The sequence below is a fragment of the Panthera leo genome, chromosome B2 (genome assembly GCF_018350215.1).
Source record: "Panthera leo isolate Ple1 chromosome B2, P.leo_Ple1_pat1.1, whole genome shotgun sequence".
Lineage (NCBI taxonomy): Eukaryota > Metazoa > Chordata > Mammalia > Carnivora > Felidae > Panthera > Panthera leo.
This window is the reverse complement of record NC_056683.1, coordinates 8,088,832-8,114,977: the sequence shown is the minus strand read 5'-3', so window position 1 is coordinate 8,114,977 and position 26,146 is coordinate 8,088,832. Positions and strand designations below refer to the sequence as shown.

Below are 26,146 nucleotides of genomic sequence, written 5' to 3'. Positions count from 1 at the left end.
TTCAGGTCTTATGTGCAGGTCTTTAATCCACTTTAATTCATTTTCATGTATGGTGTAAGATAGTTTCATTCTTTTGCATGCGGCTGTTCAAGTCTCCCAACATTTATTGAAGAGACTGTCCCTTCCTCGATGTTCATTCCTTTCTCCTTTGTTGTAAATTAGTTGACCATATGTACATCGGTTTGTGTTCTCCATTCTGTTCCATTGATCTACGTGTCTGTTTTTAGGTCAGTACCATACTCTTTGATTAATACAGCTTTGTAATATAGTTTGAAATAAGGGGGTGTGATGCCTCCAGTTTTATTCTTTCTAAGGATTTCTTTGGCTATTTGGGGTCTTTTGTTCCATACAAATTTAGGATTGTTCTGTTTCTGTAAAGAACTGAAGAACACCATTGGAATTTTGATAGGCGTTGCGTTGAATCGATAGATGGTTTTTGGTAGTATGGAAATTTTGACAATATCAACTCTTCTGATTCATGGACAATGGGATATGTTTCCATTTATTTGTGTCTCCTCTAATTTCTTTTATCAATATCTTATAGTTTTTAGGGGCACCTGGGTGGCTCGGTCGGTTAAGCATCTGACTCTTGATTTCAGCTCAGGTCATAATCTCATGGTTCGTGAGTTCGGGTCCCACGTTGGGCTCTATGCTGATAGCACAAAGCCTGCTTGGGATTCTTTCTCTCTCCCATCTCTGCCCTTGCCCTGCACTCTCTCTCAAAATAAATAAATAAACACTAAAAAATAAAAAGTTACAGTTTTCAGTGTACAGATCTCTCATTTCCTCAGTTAAATTTATCCCTAAGTATTTTATTGGTTTTGATGCTACTGTAAAGGGAATTACTTTATTTCTTTATCAGATAGTTTGCTGTTGGTGCACAGAAATGCAACTGATATTTGTATATTCATTTTGTATCCTGCAACTTTACTGAATTTATTAGTTGTAACAGTTTTTGTTTGTTTTTCTTTTTTTTTTTTTTCAGGAGCATTTAGGATTTTCATATTCAAGATCATGTCATCAGCACACAAAGGCAATTTTACTTCTTCCTCTCCAATTCGGATACCTTCTGTTTCTCTTTCTTGCCCAGTTGCCTTGGCTAGGACTTCCAGACTATGTTGAATAGGAGTGGTGAGAGTGGCAACCTTGTCTTGTTCTTGATATTAGGTAGAAAACTTTCAGCCTTTCACCATTGAGCATGATGTTACCTGTGGGCTTGTCACATAAGGCCTTTATGATGTTGCAGTACGTTTCTTCTATATGCGATTTGCTGAGTTTTTATCAAGAATGGATGTTGAATTTTGTCACATGCTTTTTTCTGCATCTCTTGAGACGATCGTATGATTTTTATCGTTCATTCTATTATGTGGTGTAGCCCATTGATTGCTTTTCACATGTTGAACCATCCTTGCATAGAAGGGATAAATCACACTTGATCATGGTATATGATCCTGTAAATATGCTGTTGAATTTGGTGTGCTGGTAATTTGTTGAGGATTATTACATCCATATTTATCAAGGACGTTGGCTGTAGTTTTCCTTTCTTGCAGTTTTCTTCTCTGACGTTAGTATCAGAGTAATGCTGACCTTGTAGTGCTGAGTTTGATAGTGTTTCCTCCTCTTCAATGTCTTTGAAAGAGTTTGAGAAGAATCGGTGTTATTTCTTCTTTAAATGTTTGGTTGGATTCACTGATGAAGCCATTTGTTTGGGGCTTCTTTTTTGGGGGGGAAGCTTTTGATTGCTGATTCAATCTCCTAACTTGTTATTGATCTATTCAGATTTTCTAGTTTCTCAGGATTTAGACTTGGTAGTTTGCATATTTCCAAAAATGTATCCATTTCTTCTAAGTTGCCCAATTTGTCTGTGTATAATTTTTCATATCAGTCTCTTATGATCCTTTGTATTTCTATGCTATCAGTTGTAATGTATCCTCTTGCATTTATAATTTCATTTATTAGGGTCTTCTCTCTTTTTTCTTGGTAAGCATAGTCAAATGTTTGTCAATTTTATTGATCTTTTCTTTTTTTTTTTCAATATATGAAATTTATTGTCAAATTGGTTTCCATACAACACCCAGTGCTCATCCCAAAAGGTGCCCTCCTCAATACCCATCACCCACCCTCCCCTCCCTCCCACCCCCCATCAGCCCTCAGTTTGTTCTCAGTTTTTTATTGACCTTTTCAAAAAGGAACTCTTAGTTTTGTGGATCTTTTTGATTATTTTCTATTCTGTTTCTTTTATTTCTGCTCTGGTCTTTGTTATCTCCCTCCTTCTGTTAACTTTAGGCTTAGTTTTATTCTTGTTTTCCTAGTCCCTTGAGCTATAAAGTCAGGCTGTTTATGTGAGATCTTTCTCCTTGCTTAATGTAGGCACACAATTATCACTGGAAATTTCCCCTTTAGCACTGCTTTTGCTGCATCCTGTCAGTTGGGGTATGTTGTGTTGTCATTTCATTTGTTTCAAGATACTTTTTTATTTCCCTTTTGATTTTATCTTTGACCTACTTGTTGTTCCAGTGTGTGTTGCTTAATTTTCACATACTTGCGAGTTTTCCAGTTCTCCTCTTGTTAGTGATTTCTAGTTTCATATCATTGTGCTTAGAAAAGATACTTGGTATGATTTCAGTCTTTTGAAATTTGCTGAGACTTGTTTCATGACCTTACATATGATCTGTTCTGGAGAATGTTTTGTGTGCACATGAAAATAAGTACATTCTGCTTGCTGTTGGGTGGAATATTCCATATACATCTAAGAGGTCCTTTTTGTTTAAAGTACAGTTCAAGTCCAATATTTTCTTATTGATTTTCTGTCTGGATAAGCTATTCATTGTTGAAAGTGGTGTAGTGATATTTCCTATTATTACTGTATTGTTGTCCTTTACTCCATTCAGACCTATTAGTTTTTGATTAATATGTTTAGGTGCTTCAGTGTTGGGTGCATATATATTTAGTTGTTACATTTTCTTGATGAATTGAGTCCATTGTCAATATATAATGACCTTCATTGTCTTGTGTTATAGTCTTTGACTTAAGTCTATTTGTCTGGTATAAGTATGGCTGTTCTTGCTTTCTTTAGTTTCTATTTTTGTAGGATATCTTTTTCCATCCCTTAATTTTTAGCCTGTGTGTGTCATCAAAGCTGAAGTGTATCTCTTGTAGGCAGCATATAGTTGGGTTTTGTTTTTTATACATTCAGCCACTCTGTGCCTTTTGATTGGAGACATTAATCCATTTACATTTAAAATAATTATTGCTAGGTACGGACTGACTGTTGCCTTCTTATTTAAAAAAAAAATTATTTTTTTAATTCCAAGGTCATTAACCTACAGTATTATATTAGTTTCAGGTGTACAAAATAGTGATTCACCAATTCTGTACAGTACTCACTGTGCATCATGATAAGTGTACTCTTAAACCCCTTCACCTATTTCACCCAACCCCCATCTACCACCCAACTGTTGCCTTCTCATTAATTGTTTTCTGGCTGTTTTGTAGTTTCTTCATTTCTTTCTTCTTCACTTTCCATCTTCCTTTCTGAGCTGATAGTGGTATACTTTGATTCCCTTCTTCTTCTTCTTCTTCTTTTTTTTTTTCAGAGCGAGAGAGAGAAAAAAAGTGCAAGTGGGGGAAGGGCAAATAGAGAGGGAGAGAGCATCTTAAGCAGGATCTATGCTCAGCACGGAGCCCAGCTCAGGGCTCAATCTCATGACTGTGAAATCATGACCTGAGTCGAAATCAAGAGTCTGCCCCTTAACTGACTGAGCCACCCAGGTGTCCCTGCCTTCTTTTTATTTTATGTTCTCTAGGTTGTGGTTACCCCATAGCTTACTTGAAACATCTTATAGAGAACAGTCTATTTCAAACTGATAACAACTTGGGGTGCCTGGGTGGCTCGGGCAGTTAAGTGTCTGACTCTTGGTTTTGGCCCAGGTCGTGATCTCATGGTTTTGTAGGTTCAAGCCCCACGTAGGGCTCTGTGCTGATGGTGCAGAGACTGCTTGAGATTCTCTGTCTCCCTCTCTCTCTGCCCCTTCCCCACTGATGCTGTCTCTGTCTCATCCAAAATAAATTTTAAAAGCTTCAAGAAATAAATCTGAAATAAATTAAAAACAAGATTGCCTTTAAAAAAATAATAAACTGATAACAACTTAAGTGTGATCACATACTAAAATAGTACCTTTTTACTTCCCCTCCCCCCACATTTATGTTTTTTGATGTCATGAGTTCTATCTTTTTATATTGTGTATCCATTGTGAGATTGGTGTAGCCATCGCTGTTTTTAATAGTTTTGTTCCTTACTCTTTTTACTAGAGTTAAATGGTTAGCACACCCCTATATTATAGTATTAGAGTGTTCTGAATCCGGCTGTAAACTGTACCAGTGTATCGTCTATTGGTATTGTATTTTTTATATGTTTTCAAGTTACTAGCTAGTGCCCTTTTGTTTCAGCTTGAGAATTCCTTTCAGCACTTCTTATAAGGCAGGTCTGGCTGCAGTGAACTCCCTCAGCTTTTATTAGGGAAAGTCCTTATCTCTCCTTCATTTCTGGAGGACATCTTTTCTGAGTAAAGCATTCTTGCTTGGCAGGTTTTTCTCCTTCAACACTTGAAATATGTCATCCCATTCTCTCCTGGCTCGCAAAGATTTCTGCTGAGAAATCTGCTGATGGTGTTATGGGTTTCCCTTGTATCAGAGAAATATTTTTCTCTTGATGCTTTAATTTTTTTCTTTGTCTTTGATTTTAGACCGTTTTATTATAATATGTCTTACTGAAAATCATTTTAGATTGCAATTTTGAGGTCCCCTTTGAACTTCTCAAACTTGGATGTCTGAATCCGCCAGGTTTGGGAAGTTCTCAGCCATTGTTTATTTAAATAAGCCTTCTACCCCTTTCTCTTACTTTGAAACTCCAGTGACGTATAGATTGTTTCTCTTGATAGTATGCAGTAATTCCCATAGGTTTTCTTCATTCCTGTTCATTTGTTTTTGTTTCTGTTTTTGTTTTTCTTTGGCTCCTCTGACTAGCTAATTTCAAGTGATCTGTCTCTGAGCTCACTGGTTCTTTCTTCTGCTTGGGGCAGTCTGTTGTTCAAGGTCTCTTCTGAGTTCAGTCATTGAATTCTTCAGCTCCAAAATCTCTGTTTGACTTTTTTATGTTTTCTGTGTTAACTTCTCATTTTCTTTCTTGTGTTGTTTCTTGATCTCATTAAATTGTTTATCTGTATTCTTTTATATCTCTCTGAGCATCTTAAGAACAATTATTTTGAGTTCTTTTGGGCAATCCCTGTATCCTTTTCTTCGGGATCAGTTATTGGCCGTTCACTGTTTCCTTTGACGAAGTCCTATTTCTCTGCTGTTTCGTGATTCTGGGGCCTTGAGTAGGTGTCTGCACATTTGAAGAAACAGCCACCTCTAGCAGACTTTACGGACTGACTTCGGTAAAGAAAGATGTTTTCCTGTGGGTGGCATTGTGGTGGCATGTGCCATGACACAGATTCTGGTGGGTCAAGGCACCAAGTGCGGGGATGTGTGTGGCAGCTCTGGGTCTAGGGGGTGTGGTACCTCATCAGGTCGGGCCGCCGGGGTCCACAGCAGTCACAACTGCTTTGTCCTGGATGAGTGCTGGGAAGGGTCCAAAGAGGCTACAAGGACTGTTTAGGTCCCTAGCAGCATGTCCAGGTCTATCAGCTAGGGGTCAGGGCAGGCAGCGGTTGTGGCCAGAGCTAGCAGCGTGCACACGCCTGGCTGTAGGGGGCGGCCCTGGGTTCCCGTGTGTGGCTGGTGTACAGACACAAACAGTGGTGGGGACCAGGGTGGACAGCAAGAACCAGGGCCATCTTCAGGCACAGTGTTGGCTGTGGGGGTGGCCCTGACTGTCAGCATATGCTACTATAGCTGCTGATTCTTGCCATGGGAGCACAGCAGTAGAGGCCAGTGTTGGGAGTCCACCAGAAGCAGGTACAGAGCCAGAGGGACTAGTTGCAGGGAAGTACAGTATAATACAGGCCTGTGACACAAGACAGGCTGAAACTGGGCTCACAGGCGGGCAGAGGCCCTGGGTGTCAGTATTTCCTCCTGCAGCTACGTGGTCTCCCCATGGGCGTGCACATGGCAGTGGAGGCCAGGGACAGAGGTTGAGTCAAGGGTGTGCAAATGTTGGCTTGGATGGGGAGGGGATCTAGTTTCAGTCGAGGCCGGTGGTGGAGGCCAGTGACAGGAGACAGGGCCGAATCTGGGCCCGCAGGCAGCCCACAAAGGAGGGGCTTTGGCTGTTGGCGTGCACGTCCACGGGGGCACGCCTGACAGCGGAGGCTGGTGATAGGAGTGAGGCTGTTGCAAGTGCAGGGTTGGAGGGGTTGGCCCCAGCACGCACACGGTGGTGGAGGTCAGCCACGGCGATCTGGGCTGGTATCTTGCATTTCTGCAGCTGCAGAGGCTTGAGGTGGCTGCCGGTCCTCACTGGCTCTGGTGGGGATGGGTGGGGAGGATGGTAGGAAGCCAGGAGGAACTCAGGGGGCTGGGGTCAATGAAAAGCAATACCTGTGGGGTGAAAACTAGTGAAATCTTTGGGGGGGTTCTCATTGGGTAATTGGGGGAGGGAGAAAGGGTGAGAAGAAAGGAAAGAATGGCTCTAATCCTGTCCAGACTAGTAATCTAATAACAATGATAGGCAAGCTAGCATGTGCTGAGAACCAAGTACGTACAAGATGCTCTTCCTTTACAAATGTCAACTCATTTAACAATTATAATACAGTGATGTAGGTACAGAGGACAGAGAAGGGACTGGGTCCTGTATTCCCATGGTGGTGTCTACATTCGCCTTGGTCTTTGCAGTGAAGTAGTTGGTCAGAGATGCTACCTGGCCTGGGACCCCCTGCCTGGCATAAAAGTGGGTTTAGCTTCTCACCCGAAATGAAGGACCGTCTTTTTTTAATGTTTATTTATTTTGAGAGAGAGAGCGTGCATGAGTGTGAGAAGGGCAGAGAGATGGGGAGAGAGACAATGCCAAGCAGGCTCCACGTTATAAGCACAGAGCCCAGTGTGGGGCCCAGTCACAACGAACCACAAGATCGTGATCTGAGCCGAAATCAAGCCGGTTGCTTAACCAACTGAGCCACCTATGCACCCCAAGGACCATCTTTTTTAAAAATTAAGGTGACGTGGCATTATAATGCTCATAGACCTGTAGGATATGTTTGTGGGAAATGTGGACCCCAAATCTCTATTTCAAGCTAGGCTGAGGTAATAGAGATCTTCATCTGGAATTTAAGGATGAGGAATATAGCCTTCCTCTTGCAGAATTAATAATTATTAGAACCTGAGAGGTTGGAAGGTCCAGGGAACAATGTCTTAGGATACTGAAGTACTTGCCAGTGAATGTCTGCCAGTAGAAGATGGATGTCAAATTTCAGTTCAAGTATGTGAATAATAAGCCCCTTTGGCAAAGAGGCAGAGGCCACATGCATTCTTCATGACCAAACAAGAATACAACTGCTAAAAAATTGTTTCATCAATGTGTAGTGGAGTCCCCTTGGGTGAAATTCTGGCTAGAAGAGCCACTTGAAGGATTGGTTCACACCTCCAGGAATCTCGTCAGAGTCATTCGTAACTACCAATTACACTGTGTCTTGTAGTTCTAAATGAGATATGAAAGGATGCGAAGAAACGCACTAGAATTTTAGCCCCAAAAGAAGATTTATGCGTTTAATTAATTTGTGCACAGGGAGAAGGAACCCAAGTGTCCATCAGTAGATAAGTGAATAAACAAAACGTGGTCTGTCCGTACAGCGGAATACGATCAGCTTTACAAAAGGCAGGAAATTCTGGCACATGCTACAACATGGATGAACCTTGAAGACGTTGTGCTGAGTGAAGTAAGCCAGCCACAGAAAGACCAATACTGTGTGATTCCACTCCTGTGCAGTACCAACTGCAAATTCACTGAGACAGAGGGTGGAGTGGTGGTTGCCAGGGGTTTGAGGAAGGCAAGAATAGGGAGCTTGATAGGGTGTTTCAGTTCTGGAGGCAGGTTACACGGCATCGTGTAGATACTAACACTACTAAACTTTACACTTAAAAATGGTTATGATGAGGGGCGCCTGGGTGGCTCAGTCGGTTAAGCGTCCGACTTCAGCTCAGGTCACGATCTCGCGGTCCGTGAGTTCGAGCCCCACGTCGGGCTCTGGGCTGATGGCTCAGAGCCTGGAGCCTGCTTCTGATTCTGTGTCTCCCTCTCTCTCTGCGCCTCCCCCATTCATGCTCTGTCTCTCTCTGTCTCAAAAATAAATAAATGTTAAAAAAAATTTTTAAAAAATGGTTATGATGAGGCACCTGGGTGGCTCAGCCAGTTAAGTGTCTGACTTCGGCTCAGGTCATGATCTCGCGGTTCACGAGTTCGAGCCCCGCATCGTGCTCTGTGATGACAGCTCAGAGCCTGATTCTGTGTCTCCCTCTCTCTCTGCCCCTCCCCTGCTTGTTCTGTGTGTATGTGTCTCTCTCTCTCAAAAATAAAAATAAAAACATTTTTAAATTTTTTTAAAAAGGTTACAATAGTAAATTTTGTATTATGTGTATTTTACCACAATTTAAAAAATCACAAATAAATAAAACATTTAACCCATCAAAATGGAAATGTGCACTTAAAATCTTAATAACTTATTTCTGTGTGAAGGAAAATGCCTCCCAGAGCATTTCTGTAGCACCCTCGTAAGTGGTTTTAACACTTACATTTCTATAAATTGTGAAGCGCATTTGATTCCTCTCAAAGTTCTCTCCTAAGAACTTAAGAAAAAAAGTTATTCTACCTGAATGAGAAGGTCTGTGTGGAAGTTCTTTGGTCTTGGCTCAGAGAGGCAGTGAATTCAGTAATGAAAATCTTATGGGTGTTTAAAATTAGTAATCATTTCAGTTTTCTTGACCAATTGAACATTCTTTGTTGCAACATTTGTACTGCAGTCTGTCTGTCTGCCTCTCTCTCCCCCCACCCCACCCCCCTCTCTCTCTCCCTCTCCCTCTCCTTCTCCTTGGGTTGCTGGTCAACCGGTTGGCTTCAAGTTATTCCAGGGCCACACCCATCCCCTCTACTTCCTGCCGCATATCTGCCGTTCCTTTTGTAAGTCACGTCATGGGTCACCGGGCAGTTGGGTGAACGTGTGGGATGGCCACCCACTGTCAGGGCTCAGAATGCACATGCCCCATTAATGAGTCAGGGGATGAATGAGGCCTGAGGATGAACAGCACACCCATGTGAAGGCTGAGGAGTATTGCGGGCATGGAAGGAGGCCTCCCGCATCAGGTGCTAACTGCGTACCCCATTCTCACAATGCAGCACTCATGCTGGAAACGTCCGGCTCCGACGGCTCCTCATTGGCCGTTCCTGTGGCGTCAACCTACCTCATCTCTCAGCAGGTGCCTGTGGGAAGGGTGTCTCCTTCAGACAACATCACCAGACGACTTGAAGCACTCTGCCCCTTTGGTGTTCATCTCGGAGTTGAATTAAAGCAGTGAATTCTCTTCTTTCTGGGAGTAGCCTGGCGTTAGAGAGATCTATTCCAACCCCCTGCCCGTGTTTACATCGGGGTTCGAAGCTGGTTTAGATGAACATCTTTGAGACCCCAAGGCTTAGAGTAAGGAAGTATTTTTAGAGATGCTAGGCTATTCCATTCACAAGGGCGGTGTTAGAGCCGCTTTAACAAATTACTCCAAATCATGTGGCTTAAAACAACAGCAGCTTAGTCTCTCTCGGTTCTGGTGGCCAGAAGTCGACGTGTTGGCAGAGTCAGCGTGTAACCCCTTGAGTCTCTACAGGGGAACCGTTCCCTGCCTCTCCCAACTTCCAGCGGCTCCAGATATCCTTTGACTGGGGGATATAGATTCCAGTCTCTGCCTTGTCTTCACACGGCTTCCCCTGTGTCCGAGTCTCTCAAACCTCCCTCTGCGTTTCTCTTGTAAGGACACTTGTCATTGGATGTGGGGCCCGCCCCAAACCCAGGATGATCTCATCTTGAGATCCTTAATTACATCTACAAAAATAATCTCTCTTCCAAATAAGATCCCATTCACAGGTCCCGATGCTCAGGACTTGGACACTCTTCAGCCCACTGCCGATGGACGTATTTCACCGGTGATGGGAGGTGAATGGCTAAAACCTCCCTGGAGCAGTGTTGGCCATATGCCGTTCTGCACTTCTCTGTTCTCCGGGCCCTGGGTCTCCCGACCTCAGCCCAGAAACCCAGGAACCAAGTCTCGTCCCTCCCCGCGCCCCTCTGCCCAGTCTCCCGCCTCCATGCTCTCTCTCCCTTCCAAGCTGAAAATACACTTTTCACCACATGGGCGCTGAGAAGGGAAAAGCATTTTGCCAAGGTTACACATCGAGTTGGCAGAGGCGGGGCTGGGGTTCAGAGTTCCTGCTTCCCAATCCAGCGTCCTCTCTGAAATGGTTATTTTAAAATAGTATCACTGCGGTTATAAAGCACGGGGAGCAGAGCTTTCGAATGAGAACGTTGGGCTTCCTGCACTCCTGGCAGGCTTTCTAGGCTGTTTTCAAAGAAACTTCTCGGCCTGTCAACATTCTCACCAGCCCCTCTTACCTTCCGAGCGTCACAGGCACGACAACGTGCGGGCAGACGCGCTTCTCACAAGCTCCTCAGCCAGTAGCTCTGTCGGCAATTTTTCATGTCTCGTCTCCAAGGCATATGATGGCAGAGACTCTCCGGCAGCTGAGCCGCACGCTAGCTCTGTGAACTGGGCTGTCAATTTTTATTTTAATCCTCCTTTATTCACAGTTTGATTTCATTTAGGATTGGCCTCCCTTCCTGTTCAAATGCCAGGCCTACGGCCCCACACTCCCTGGCACAGCTAGATCTAGTCATCATTACAAAGAAAGAACTCTGCTCCTAGACTCTCGGAGGGGAGTTTGGCTCCCGTGTTAACTCAGTCTTCCTGGGCAGCTCTGAGTCCCGGGGCAACAGTCGGGAGAGAGCAACGAGGGATCCCTTCTTCACTTCCTGTTTCCTGGAACCACACCAGCTTAGAAGTGGTTTCTTTTCTTTCTTCTTCTAATACCCAGTTTGCTTTCCCATGTTCTTGAGGAGTAGGAATACACAGACCACGTTGTACATCTCCGGAATGGTAGCCCTGGCGAAAAGGTTTTACAAGGGAGATGATGAATATTCTGACTCTGGCCTTTGAGTGCTTATGAAGTCAGAAGATGCGTCCTTTGGTAAAAGGAGTCATCTCAGGTGAAACACAAAGGCTCGGAGCTGATCCTTGAGCAAACGCCAAGTAGATATATAGTGTAGAAAACCAGAAAGGATGCCTTGGTGAGCATCCGGGACCGGCAGGAGCCCCATCTCAGCAAGAAAGGGCCTGAGTGCACCTTTCGGGCTGCCCGCTCCGTGAGCACCCCCGAACGTCATTCCTCTTGCAGCCCGTGTTCCCTGATTTGCTTGATGTAAACCCGCTCGACACGCCTGCCTCTTTGTAAAGCTCATTTGCAGTCAGTTTTTGCCGTCCTCGTCGTCATCGTGATTTTCTAAATCAAGAAGATTAAAGCCTAAGAAAAGTAGATGCAAACCTGAGATCAAGTATGAGCTGACTGGAAAGCCCCCCTTTCAGGAATAGTCGGGGAATAAGGTGAACTAGACACACAGTGCTCAATGCAGGCCCTAGCCAGCCAAGCAGAGGTCGAATGAGGTTCCAGTCTTCTGCTTCCCAACAGAGGGCCGGGAGCCAGAGTATGCTCCACCTCTGGGTATACTCAGATTTAGATCAGGTGGGTCTATAAAAGGGGGACATGTGGATTCCTGAAGTTTCCCCCACTTCTCAAGCTCAAATATTATCCTCTCAAAGTCTGTCCGGGTTTCCTCACCATATATTCCAAGTCATCGGTTTCTTCTCATGTACAGCCGGGAATGGGACTTGGTACCTTTTCTGAGGCCCGTGGAAATGGCAAAATTGAGGCTCAGAAATGAAGAAATTTGCTAACACTCACACAGTCAGGGTGACTCACAGCCAGGACTCAACACTAGGAATTCCAACTGTATGGCCGGTGTCTTTTCTCTATGTGGGGGAAGATAAGAAAGCATTTTCGGTACACAGAGTCTGAGCTGCCAACATGGCACCCATTTGGGGATACACAACAGGTAATAATGGGTCAAGGTGGAGAGAAAAGTCTAGGCTAGTAATGTCAGCTTGGAAGTCATTTGCTTCAAAGTTATGAGGCCGATGTGAACGAGGGAAGCAAAAACGTGATGATAAATCCCGAAAAGAATCCCCCAATTTAGGGAGTGAAGGACAAAATGTGAGTAGGCAAAGGACCTAAAAGGAGCAGTCAGAGAGGTAGGGAGAAAAACCAGTAAGGGCTAGTGCTGTAGAAACTAAGTTAAGATGGAGTCATAAGAAGAAAAAGGTGGTCAGGAGGGTTTCAGTGAAGATATCAGTTTGTAGGGGATAAGACCCAAGAAGTGTCCGTTGAATTAAATAGCTAGATCTCTTTTCTGCGTTCTATACTTGTATACTTGACCTGTTGACTTGACTTCCCAAAAGTACCTCAAGTTGTAGATTCATATGTCCTGAAGTTCTGTCTTCCTCTCTACACTCCAGTCCCCAAATCTGATGCCCCTCCAACATTCTTATTTCAGTGAATGTGTCTATCATCTATGGGGTTATCCCAAAGTAGCCACTGGTAACAACTTCTTCCTCTCCTACTGCATACAATCCAACATCTTCCTAGCTGAAAGGGAGGCTGAGAAATTGGCCAGAGTTGGCTTAGACCAGGGCTTGGGAAATATTTTCTGTACAGGGCCAGGTAGTAAATATTTGAGGCTTTGCAGGCCATATGCTTTCTGTTGCAGCTACTCTCATCTATCCTTGGAGTATGAAAACAGCCATAGACAATAAGTAAGTGAATGGGTATGTCTGTGTTCCATCACTCTTTTATTTACACAAGCAGGTGATGGGCTGGATTTGGCCCAGGGGTAGTTTGCCAACCTCTGGCTTAGATGAAACACAGACTCCTTCTAAGAGGTGGGCACACTGTCATTTCAAACAGTCCTGATTCTGTGAGCAAGAAGTTAGAGGAGACTGGCTCTTGGTGGGCCATTAACGGTGCCCCTCTCCTGGTCTGCGACACCCACGTCTCAGACATGACAACTGCCCCTCCCGATGGCCGGCAACTACAAACTATTGGAAGTCTTTGTTGAATTATGGAAGATGTTTGTTTGGCGTTTAATAAAGAGTGCAGTGGAATGTTTTTTCCCCCTGACTATTGCCAGTAGTAGACAGACACTGATCAGAGACTTTTGGCAAAGGGACTCGCTAATTCTACAAAACACCAAATTATGAAATTTCTAAACTGATGCTCTGGCTCTTGACACTTGATGGAAGGAAGAGTAGGGTTGAAGGAGCTGGAGGCTGGGTGTGGGAGGGGGGTTGTAAGGCCAGAGCACCTGTGCTGGGGTATATGTTAATTTGTTTGGAAATATTTATCTATGCATACATAGATGGTGCACTTGATGAGTAACTATATTTGTGCTGCACTTACATGCTTTTTCTCTGCCTTTAATGCAATCAGTGCACATTATGGAGGCATGAATATGCAAATGTTGAATAAAGCTTGAATTTTTTAATTAAAAAAGCTAAATCAGGGGAATTATAAGCACCCAATTTAACATTTTTAAATATGAAATGAAATGTTCTCCTTCATTCCCATTCATTGCCATGGATTTTGTTGATATTCAGCATGGAACTTGATTATTTTATGCCTATCTGTTTTTAAAGGAGTTGGCATGGATTTTGGTGAGATCAAGGAGAGTTGGGGGGGGGGGCTGTCTAAGGAGGGGAAGGGTAAGAGTGAGAGGGAGACGACTGTGTGAAGAATGACTTCTTTCCTGTCCTGCTTGATGTTGCTGGCACATGAAGCAGCTTATGGCTTGTATATTTTCAAAGAGGATCAGCATATAAATACTCCGTTGGGAATTAAATTTCCAAAAGGAAGCCTTTTCCCCACTCAATCTTCTCTTAATTTAGAAAAAATTACTTTTAAATTGATGTAACACAGCAGCTTATAACAGTTACATTATTCTCCCCCAGGAATAAATGTAGGCTTCTTTCTGTTTCCTTTTCAAAGTGGCAAACAAATGCTCTCTCTTCGGGCTTCACCCTTTCTGAGAAGGAAAGGGAACTTCTCTACTGGCTCGGGGTTAGAGTCCACGTTGCAATCGGTTGATTATTTATTAAACACTTACTCATGTGGGATTCAGAATAGTCCATAATTATATTACAGAGACTCATGCCAGGCTCCTTGGCATTTAGAATCTTCCATGGTCTAAGTAGCCGGGTGATCTTGGCCAAGTGGCTGGTCATGATACCAATAGTCATTATCCTTTCTAATTATGCTGCACTTTATTCACAGTACTTCTGCCTGTGTGTCCTCGTTTAATTTGAAAACTGTCTCTGGGCCTCAGGAGGAGAATGGGTCAGGCCCTCTTTAGGTCCCCTTTGGAGCTACCATTTTTGAGTTCCATAAGGTGTTTAAGTGGGGATTAAAAAAAGAAAGGGCTAGACTAATGATGCCTGCCCACATGTCACCCTAATTGAGATGCTAGTGTGAACAAGTAGTGGGAAAGCTAGTGTGCACTGGTGAAACAATGTTCAGTCCATGCTCGCCAGTAAACGAACTCTCAGAATTTATAAAGCTTTCCACTTAGGTTTCCTGGTTTGGTCACTTTACAAGAGAAGTCCCTCCTGTAGCTTATCTTATTCCTCACATTTTATACCAGTTCCATCGTCATAGTTCAAGACATGCAGTCTGAAATTCTCTAAAGAATGTGAAATTGTTTGAGGCACCTGGGTGGCTCAGTTGGTTAAGCGTCCGACTCTTGGTTCTGGCTTGGGTCCTGATCTCACAGTTGGTGAGATCGAGCCCTGCATCACACTCTGCACTGGCAGTGGGGAGCCTGCTTAGGATTCTCTCTCTTTCTCTCTCTCTCTCTCTCTCTCTGCCCCTTCCCCACTGTGTGCATGTGCTCTCTCTCTCTCTCTCTCTCTGTCTCAAAAAACATTAAAAAGAAAAAAAGAGGGGCGCCTGGGTGGCTCAGTCGGTTAAGTGTCTGACTTCAGCTCAGGTCATGATCTCGCGGTCTGTGAGTTCGAGCCCCGCGTCGGGCTCTGTGCTGACAGCTCGGAGCCTGGAGCCTGTTTCAGATTCTGTGTCTCCCTCTCTCTCTGACCCTCCCCTGTTCATGCTCTGTCTCTCTCTGTCTCAAAAATAAATAAACATTAAAAAAAGAAAAAAGAAAAAAAGAATGTGATATTCTTCAAAGGCTGAGGTCCTTTCTACCACACTGGAGGAAATGAAGTGCTCAGTGAGTAACTGAATGATCTAATGAGTACTGACATCAAATTTGTAGCTATGACAAGATTTCAACGCATATCTCTTTATTATCTTGTCTTTTTTTTTTTTTTTTAGTTTATTTATTTTGAGAGAGAAGAGAGAACCTGCATGCATGAGTGGGGGAGGGACAGAGAGGGAGAGAGAAAGAATCCCAAGCAGGCTCCCCACTGTCAGCGTAGAGCCTGAACTCACAAACCGTGAGATCATGACCTGAGCTGAAATCAAGGGTTGGACTCTTAACTGTCTGAGCCACCCAGCTGCCCCTATCACACATCATCTTTTCTGATGGAGGTGTAGCAAGATATTACTTTGGTAATACCCAGTTTAAACCAACCGTTGATGTTATTTATACCCAAGTGAGGGGAAAAAAAAAAAAAAAAAAATATATATATATATATATATATATATATATATATATATATATATTAATGTTTTTAAATAAATGGTTTCTTTTGGAATAATTTCTAGATTTACAGAAAATTTGTAAAGGTAACACAGAGAGTTCCCGTACCCCTCACCCAGTTCTTCCTAATGTTAACATCTTACATTAACCATCGTACATTTGTCAAACCTAAAAAACCACTCTTGATACATTACTTCTAACTAAACTCTAGACTTTATTTGGATTTCACCAGTTTTAGGAAAACATTTCTAAGTCTCAGATGTCTGAGTTTGTATATGGGGTCAGCTCAGCTGTTTCAAATTCTGTGAACCTGAGTTTATGGGATCAATGTTATTGGATCACAGAATGCCACATTAGTAAAGAATTTTAGAATCTACATAGTGCTTACACATTTTTTTAAACATTTTTGTTTATTATTGAGAGACAGAGCATGAGCATGAGCACGGGAGGGGCAGAGAGGGGGGAGACACAGAATCCGAAGCAAGCTCCAGGCTCCGAGCTGTCAGCACAGAGCCTGATGTGGGGCTCGAACTCCCGAACCGTGAGATCATGACCTGAGCCAAAGCCAGACGCTTAACCGGCTGAGCCACCCAGACGCCCCAGTGCCTACACATTTTTATGAAGAAGGCAAATAAGCTCTTTGGGGAAACTAAAATTACACAGGCCGACATAACTAGTTTTACATAGCATGCTCTACCCAGTGACTCCAAATGATGGTCACTTCACCATAGTGAGAAAGAATCCTCGTATACAGATAATACACTCATGCCACATCGAAATGAAAAGTTCCTTACGTTGTAACGTGTAGAAAGGTCCCAATTCTCACGGTCCTTTTAATCTACTCAAGGAGGAATTTTGTGGCATGAGCCATCGAAGAACAGACGGGTGGACTTTAAGAAAGGGATACGATTGAGGTGTATTTCCAGCTTGCAGTGTGTCCGCGGAGAAGTGAGTCATCCCCAAACCATCCGGGTTTCCCGGGGGTAGGCATTTCATTTGGGCTGGCTGTGTGGATATGAGTTAATCCCAGGTACATGTAAGATGGTGTGATCTTACACGTCAACACAGCAAGGAGTGCAGGAAACACTCTGTCAACACGCATAACCGTGAGTCGGTCTACAGCTGATGCCTCTAAGCCATCTTATTGAGGAGCAGGGCGACCAGAATACATTTCGCCCTCGCAGTACAGATGGATACCAGGAAACCGAGCAGATGCATTGTGGCTAATCAGGCAGAGGCACAGCAGGGTAACTAAAAGCTAGGATTCACATGCCTCCGTGAACCTTAATTAAAGAGCTCGGTGCCTCCTTTTGTTTTATCTGTTGCCAGTGTCTGGTCTCCTCTTGTGATAGTTTTTTGGTTTTTGTTTCTGTAAGTAACTATCCATTTGCTGTGAGAATCTAACGGAGAGACAGCAGAGCGCTATGTCTCTGAACGAGCAGCGTGACGGTCGTGGCTGCCCAAGAGTTAAGGAGATTCTGTTCCTGCAGCTGCAAACCGATGCTCGCAAGAGCCAAGCACAGAGGAGGCAGGAGAGGGTGGGAGGAGGAATCCAGGCTACCTCCGAATTCATCCCGCGCTGTCTTACGCAACAGCCAACAGAAACCAAATGTACTTAAGGGAGAGAGAGCTAAATTATTGAGTAGACTCCTAACAGCAGGCGAGTGGAAAAGACATCTGCAGATTTGTGTTTCACGCCCCAGTAATAAATACAGTGTTGAGAGAAGAAATCTGTCCTGGCAAACGTGTGGGGGTGGGGACAGACTCTGCTAACAGGCTGGCTTTTCCACCTTGATGAGATTTGAGGCAAAGGTTGTTGGCTGGGTCCAGCATTCTTCCATGTGAGCTGGAGAAGGGAAAGAGGTGGGAAAGAGATACTGGGACTTTTGTAAATAACTAGGTTTCCTGTGGTTGGGAGATTAACCCCATGGCCGTTCCAGAGAAGCCCTGAAGAAGTTGCATCCTGTGGAGAATGTATCTCCAGGCAGGGGCTGGATTAAGGGGTCAGCCCTCAAGCTTCTTGAGGCCAAGAACAATCTCCATAAATGTTTCTTGGGCCTCGTTTTGTAGATGCCTCTCACTGGCACAGACTCACATATGTTGCTGGAAGGCCATGGAAAGAGATATTTCCTCCTGGCACTTTGCATGGAAAGATCGATGGGTACCCTTGGAAAGAGCATTGAGTTAGGAGTCCGGAGTCCTGAGCTCTGTTTGCAGTCCACCTTTTAAAGAAGACACTTGTCAAAGGAACTTAACCTCTGTCTGTGTCGATTTCTCAGGACAATCCTATTTCGTGATGACAGAGGCTAAGGATGGGCTAGTCAAACTGCTGTGGGCTGTGTTGCCCCTTTACACTGTCATCATACCTAAACTGAGATAAATCCATATTTTTAGAAAACTATCTCATGCCACTACCCCCTTCCGTTATCCCCAGTGCAATGAACTCCAATTACGGGGATTAGACCAGAGGCATCTAGACATGAAAGTATTCAGATGGTTTGGGCAGTGGGCCTGGGTGTGAAATCACCCCTATTTAAAAAACCCCTAATGCGATGCCCCTTCAGAGCGTTGTGCTCACTCACTTATCACTAAGAGCATACAATTCCAGTGACCAGGGCTCAGTGACCTCGTTCCCGCATCCTGCGGTGCCTGCGTGACCCCAGATCCCCACTCCTATCCCCAGGCCCTCAGACCATCTGGCTTCATATTCTGGATCGTGATATCGACCTCAGGTCTGCCATGTTCCGGTGACCCATTGGTCTCTTCCCAGTATGCTTCTCTGTAGAATACAATAGCTCCAAAATGGTGATAGAAATGAGTCTTGACATGTGTGGGTTGAAGCCTGGTGTTCAGTCAATTATAATTAGTAAGTTATTAAGTCAGGCCAGAAACAGAAGCATGGGTTGGTCTCATTGTAATCTTGAATCTCACAAGAGGCCAGCAGACACACTGCATGGGAGATTTATGCAGCCCATATTTGGAGAAACCCACCATGCATTTTCTCCTAGTAGAAAAAGACTGGGGGAGAAACCATGGTGGCCCCCTTCTCCTAGTGTGGTAACGGATTTTTCTTTAAAGCATTTATCTTTTGAGAATACAAACTGCTGTATTATCCTTAGCTGAGTTACTTGTAAACCACAGAGTCTGAGGTTCATAAAAGAAACATTGACGTTGTCATGAGTGAAGATTGATCGGTTGTAAATTGGACTGGTAGAAGGCACCTTCATTTTCCTTGAAATTGAATCTTGAAACATATAATTCCCCGTTCTTGATTTTTTTTGACCTATACTGCAGGCCCGCGTACAATACAGGGTGGAAAGTATGGATGTAGATTGCTCATTTTGACTGGAGACACTAGTTGACTGGCCTAGAGGCTCTTAGGCTTCTGGAAGCCTTCATTCTGCAGCTTATGTGTTTATTTAGGTTTATTGGGCAAGTTTGGGTTCTGGTTCGTTATATCCCTGCACCCACTATCATTCACGTGTCTCCAGAGGGCCAGTGCTGACAGGTTCTCAATAGAACATCTTGGAGAAGTGCACCCTGTGCGTTCTCATCAGCTCTGGAAGGGTGTTTCTTGCACTGGTTGGGATTTGAGTTCGCCTGGGTGACTCAGCATCGGAGGCTGAATGAGCACGCTGAATTTGCTCCAGGGCATTTTGAGAAGCATTGGGGTTAGAGAGCTGTTACAGCCCTTGCACTTTTTGCCTCTTGTCCTTATGATTCAGCCAGAGACAAAAATCTAACTCCCGTTGGTGGGTGCTATCATCTGGGAAGCTGAGGACAGCCCCATGGAGCGGTCATGGTCCACTGCTGGAGAAGAGTGTAAATGGCAAAGAGAGAAACTAAAACATGACAGCACATGAGTGCACCCTCAACCAGCTCTCTTATCGTTGCACTAACTGGAAATAACCTTTTCAGCAGATGGCTTCAGGGGCATTTCACCTTCACCTCGGTACAGTGTTCCATTTGCAGCCATGTCTGTCCGGGTGTCTCTGCTTTCTAATTCATTAGGTGATTTTTTTTTTTTTTAAGTTGGTCAGTTAGATTTTGGCTACAAACACTCTGAATCCATGAATAATGTGACCGTCCCCCAGTTTAGGCCTCAGGATGCCATCCCTTGAGACAACATGGAGGTGATGGACCAAGGAACAGACTCACGATGCGTTACCCTTCACTTCTCCCTCCCTCACCCATCCCACCCAGCTCCCACATGGATGCCTTGGTTTATTTTATTTTATTTTATTTTATTTTATTTTATTTTATTTTATTTTATTTTATTTATTTATTTTTTAAAGTTTTTATCTACTTAGAGCTTGGGCTCACAAGTGAGCAGGGAAGGGGCAGAGAGAGAGAGAGAAAGAGAGAGAGAATCCCACGCAGGCTCCACACGGTCAGCAAAGAACGCACAGACCATGAGATCATGACCTGAGCCGCAATCAAGAGTCGGATGCCCAACTGACTGAGCCACCCAGGCACCACATGTATTCCCTATTTTAAATGCGGCATATTGGCGTTCTGCCAGAAAGGATGAATGTGACCGCTGAAATGTGGTAGAAAGGAGCCGACCAGGCCCCAGGCCTCTGACCCCTCTTGCCCTTCCTACTGCCTGTCTTCAGTCCATATCTATGCCTGTCTAACCCCTTCTGACCAGGTGCAATGCAGTCTCTTAGGAAACCAAGACCTCCAAGGCTTATGATGTGACTGTATCCTCAGGTTCTTTGGCTTTTTTCTTTCCTGATTCATTGGAAGGCCTTTCCAGCTTATCACCACAGCTGTCTTGAGGCCCCCGCCCCTTTCACAGATAGCTCTGGGATTCAGATTCAGAACTCAGGCAACCATCCTTGCCACCCTGCCTTTGACCCTCTATAGGGACAGCACAGTCCAGAGTTGTTTTAAACATTCCCTAAAAGCTTTAAGGACAAGCAGACAAAACTGTATGCATCTCTAAAATGGTTTGGAAAGCCCAGGATGGGGCTGATTAAGAGGAACTTGGCCATGGGGAGGTCAAGGTTCTTGGCTTTCCCTTAACTCAGCTGGTCTCTAATATCTATGATGCTTGAGGTTACCCTAAATGGTGTGTTAAAACTTCCCCTTACAGTAACTACACTATTGCAACTCCCAGATCTTGTCACACGAGCAGAGTGCCCATTTCTAAACCTTTCCCTTATAAATCTCTCAAATTCAAGGGTCTCTGAAGAGTTTCTGGGTATTAAACAGAATCTCCTGAATCCAAACAGTAGCAGGTAGGTTAACCAGGAGAGCTCCTTAACTAGTTAGGGCTCTCAGATGGCTGTGAGTTAGCTCTTCATGGCAGAAGCAGTTAAAGCAAAAGCCACTGAGGAGTCTGTGGGGACGATAAAAGGGTTTAACAGGCGTAGATGTCAGGCAGCCTCTTAGGTGGCCCCCAGGGACCCCACCTCCTGGTGTTCAGGCCCTTGTGGAATCCCCCCTTTTAAGTATGGGTTGAACCTTATGACTTGCCTCTAATAAATAGAGGGCGTAATGGGATATCATGTCTGATATTGTTATGGAACCAGGCTGGATTGCTGGAGGGGAACCGCCAAACGACACTCAGAGATCTTGGCGGATCGGGGTTTTATTTCACACCAGCGGGCTCAGAGGAGATCCTTCTGCAGAGGTCTGAGTCCCGAGCACAAGCATGGGGAACAATTTATCATCTGTTACTTCTGCATTCTGCATTAGTAATAATTTGGTATATGCAGCAAGTGGGGCAGAAAGAAGAACCCGGAAGAGGAATCTCTAAGCTAGGGACTAGAGCTTATGTTAGTCTCGTCGGCCATCTTATGGTGCATAACTTTACTTATTTTCCCAAAAATGCTAGTTTGCAAAAGATGGTGACTTCTGTGTTGTTTGTATTCCTTCTCTTGTGCTCTTCTTTGTTGGATGAAGTCAGCCGCCATATTGTGAGCTGCTGTGTGGAGAGACTCACATTGGAAGGAACAGAGGGAGGCCCCCGGCCGACAGTTCATGAGGACTGACTCCTGCCAACAATCGCTAGAGTGGACTTGGAGGCAGATTTTTCCCCAGTCCAGCCTTCAGATGACCACAACCTCTGTCCCCCCCCCCCCCCCCGGGATTGCAGCTTTTCGGCAACCCTGAGGCAGAAGACCCAGGTAAGCTGCACCCAGATTCCTGACGGTTAGAAACTGTGAGATTATAAACGATGCCGTTTCAAGCCAAGTTTTGGTGGCATTTGTTAGGTGGTGGTAGATAACTAATCCAGCATGTTGAATTGTTGACCTCTGGTATCCCTCCCAGACCTGGGATTTTACGAGTTCTCAGGGGTTAAAAAAAGGAATGAGGCTCAAAGGTATCAACTATATTGATGCCCACGTTGTTCTTTTCTTTCTCCTCTCTTCTTAATAAGCCCAATAAATAGTTGTGCTTATCTGTTGGGATTCATTTTTCCTTGCACTTCAGACTTGTCAGCTAGCTGAAATCTTATTAGGCTGGCCAGAGAGAGTGAACTAATTCAGGCAGGAATCTTCCGGGAATTCTAGGAAGTCCACCAGGAAAAGGAAGATACCATCTGGTTGCTAATGCAGTGTGCTTTGCATGTAAAATAGGACAGATCCCAGCTCAAATAAGCACTTCTGAGGTGTCATTGATTGCTTTCGGTCTCAGCAGCTCTTTCCAATCCAACCTGTTATTTTCACCTTTAGCACCAGGGCCCTTCAGCGCTGGTACCGAATCGTTCCTTCAGTCTTCTGTTTGAGGAGCTGCCATTATTTTCTGCATAGATATATTTGGGACTTAAATGCTATTGTTCAATAAAAGAACCACGGCACTTTATTGTGAGTTGAGGAAGCCCAGGCAGGGTTTTGCCCCTGTAGTTCCAAAGATCTATTACTCTGCTGGACCAGCCCACTGAGTTAATGTTTCGTATTAAGATTTCTAGTCTTCATTCCTAGAAACAGAGAGGCAAGTGGCATGCTAACGCTTGATGTTGCTGAAAGAAATAAAAGATGTAGTTTGAAATTTAAAAGGCAAATCTTAGCACAGTGAACCAAATTTCCCTTCTTTTCCCCACCGGGCACATGGGCACACTTGGCAATAAGATTGAGCAATGGTGTTGTTTAAACCAACAAAATGATCTAGAAGACAGGCCCTAAGGAGTTCAATCGTGTGAAAAAATTGTCTTGTGCTCTGAGCATATCAGGTACCTAGAATATATTAGGAACAACCACAACCACCTCTAAATAGTGTTCTGATTGTGAATCGTGACCAGCCATTTATCATAGGAGCCGTTGTTCTCCCGGGATGGGGGTTGAGAGAGAATAAGGAAGTTGTAGGGTTTGCAATGTGTGGGGGGTGCCTTTACCCTTTTGTCCCGGTGACCTGGTGTCTTGGGCGGTGTCAGCCACTGAGTGTGTGCTCAGCATGGTGATTCTTGAGTTGCGCTTACTTACGGGTTTCTATCTGCAATGATTTTCACAAAGCAGTGTATTCTATGTTTTCTATAACGTACCAAAGAAAATACATCTGAGAATATCAATGAGGAAATGGAAACCCAGAGGTTAAATCCTTTTTAAATATCGTGATAAAATATGTGGAACATAAAATTGACTATTGTGGCTGTCTTCAAGGATGCGATCTAGTGGCCATTACATTCGTGATGTTGTGTAACCATTAACACCGTCTAGTTTCAGAACTTCTCATCACCCCTAAAGGAAACCCCTTACCTATTAAATAAGCACTCCCTGCCTTCTCTCCACCTCGCTGCTGGTAACCACTAATCTGCTGTCTCTACAGATACTTGCCTATTTTGTGTATTTCACATAAATGGGATCATATAATATGTGACTTTTGTGTCTGCTTCTCTCAGTATTTCTATCCCTTTTATGTCTTTTATCCATTGGTGGATATACTACATTTGGGCTATCCATCCATCAGTTGATGGACACAGGTTAAATGGTTTTCACATTAATTAACAACATGAACTAAAATTTTAAGTATCTACAACCAATTAATAGATTAATACTACTGTATTAGTAGTAATCGCTTAGACTAAGCTTCAGAAAGGGGCTATGTTTTTTAGCCAACAGATCACAGGAATGGACTCTTTTCTGAAAGCAAGATTCATGGTTCATCTTTGTCCTTTAAAATGCTGACAGGCAGGAAAGTATTTGAAAGATGTGATTATCCTGAGAAAACTGATCCACTGAAAGCTGGAGGATATTTTTATGGGTTCTGGCATTGGCAGATTAGAGTTACGATGGGGAAGAGTTGGGCCCACTGGTTGTGGAGAGCTTTCTGGGAGGTTCTGGGAAGGAGGTCCAGGAGCTGTCTCCTGGGTTATGTGTGTATGTGGACGCACTTTCCCTCGGCCTTTCTGGCTAGAGTGTTGTCAATACTCATGAATTATTTCCACCTCAGGCATGCAAACAGTCATCCCCTATCAAAGACACTCCACGGGTTGGGGTTTCTGTCACTCCAGCGTTTCACTGTGACTCCCAGTCTTGCTGCTGCACCTGGCACCGTTGAGCTCAGAGGCTGGGATGGAATGTAGAACAGGAGTCCCCACAGCCACGGAGCCTGGCAGTAGGTCTGAGATGAAGAGTTTGGCTTTGCATGGGCAGAGGCATCTCTAACCCATGCTCACATGACAACGATGCTATTCCGGTGTGTAATTAGAAACCTTGGTTTGGAAGGGAATAGGTTTAGAAATTTCTGAGGGTTGGTAGGTGTCACAGACCAGAGGAATGGGGGCACACGTAGTTCCGCAGTTTGCACAGGTCTGCACTCGTTTGAATCAGCTCAGCCTTGTGTATTTGGAGACTTACATCAGAGCCCCTTTCAAGATAGCTCTCAAACTCATGTAGTTACATCGGAGGAGAAGAAAACGGCCAACTTCTTCTTAAACTGGGGACATGGGAACATAGGTGTTAGTCATTGCATGATGATCTTTATACCTTCTATAAATGTTATTAAAAGTCATATTATCTCCTGATTTTATTACAAATTCTTAAAATGCTCTACAGAAGCTAAGTGGTTGCAATGAAAATGGATAATAATTGCTTATACTTAAAAAAAGAGCCCATACCCTTAATGAGATCACTGTGTATACCACACAGCATCTGTTTGGTCTAAATGAGTCTAAATGAGTGATGCTGAATAATAATGTCCTGCATCCTCCACTGCTGCAGAGCCCAGATGTGGTCTGCCATTTCTGGTATTGGAACTTCTCCCTGGCCCACCTCTGCAGTTACTAGGACAAGATCCTACACTGGTTTATGTCTGCAAGTGAACATTGGATGGGTCAAAGTTGAAGTGATTCATGAACCTTGAGCGTGAGTTATCTACCTGTGCAGGATGGTTCTTGAGAACAGTTGCCTCGTCTTTCTAGAAGGGTGTTATCATGCTACCTTAGTCATGCTAATACGTGGCACATCTTGGAGTAAATGCACGTGATTAAATATGACTCTAAGTGTAAAAGGAAACTAACTTAGAATTTGGAACATGGTTAGTGCTCAACACATGATACTTATTTGAAAGCATCGGCAGAAGTCTATGTCAAGAGGCCTAGAATATTTTCTAGATGGAAAAGATAGAAACAACCAAGCAATATTCCAGGCTTTTTGGCACAACCTGCAAAGCATTTTCTTTTTTTTTTTTTTTTTTTAAGTTTATTTATTTATTTAAGAGAGAGAGCAGGGGAGGGACAGAGAGAGAGGGAGAGAGAGAGAATCCCAAGCTGACTCCGCATGATGGAGCCCAACACAGGGCTCAAACTCATGAATTGTGAGATCATGATCTGAGCTTAAATCAAGAGTCAGACACGTAACTGACTGAACCACCCAGGCGCCCAATAAGAAACATTTTTATTTTTGACTGGGCCATGACCAAAAAAGATTTAGCGTGGTTCCATGTGGATTTTGCATACCTCTCATGGGGGACCTTCTGGATGGAGGCGAGACAGTTCAAGATAATTCTAGAGTCCATATCCTCATATAGAAAACTAAATCCTTTTCAACATCTCTGCTGAACGGGCGTCCGTCTACGTTTGAACATCTCCACCGGCAGGATCTCACTACTCTTCTTTGTAAAAATGAAACACCTGCCTCATCTGTACTTCATGCCCAGGAAGCCCACCCACTGCCATTAGTCCTCCTCATCCTCAACCAGACCAAGTGCATGCTGGAGCCACTGCATTCCTAACAGATTGTTGGAGGAAAGTTGCCATAGCCTGTCACCCGGTGTATTGGGCCGCCATAGCAAAGTATCGCAAACCGGGCGGGTTGAAACAACAGACGTGTTTTCTTACGGTTCTAGAGGTTAGGCCTCTGAATCAGGGAGTTGACAAGGCCATGCTCTGTCTGCAGGTTCTA

The 26,146-nt window shown here is 44.1% G+C and overlaps 1 protein-coding gene across 2 annotated transcripts in view; it reads left to right on the top strand.

Annotated features, from left to right (window-relative positions):
• CDKAL1 (CDK5 regulatory subunit associated protein 1 like 1) overlaps positions 1-21,867 on the top strand; it is a 707,644-nt gene extending 685,777 nt beyond the window's left edge. Inside the window, exon 16 of one of the 2 annotated variants that reach the window (XM_042937784.1) lies at positions 21,712-21,867. In XM_042937784.1, the coding sequence (XP_042793718.1) occupies positions 21,712-21,789 (78 nt within the window). In that variant the 3' untranslated portion in view covers positions 21,790-21,867. Of the gene's footprint in view, positions 1-21,707 lie in introns of both variants that reach the window. The other variant, XM_042937785.1, reaches the window with a different exon arrangement.
• The last annotated feature ends 4,279 nt before the right edge of the window (positions 21,868-26,146 follow it).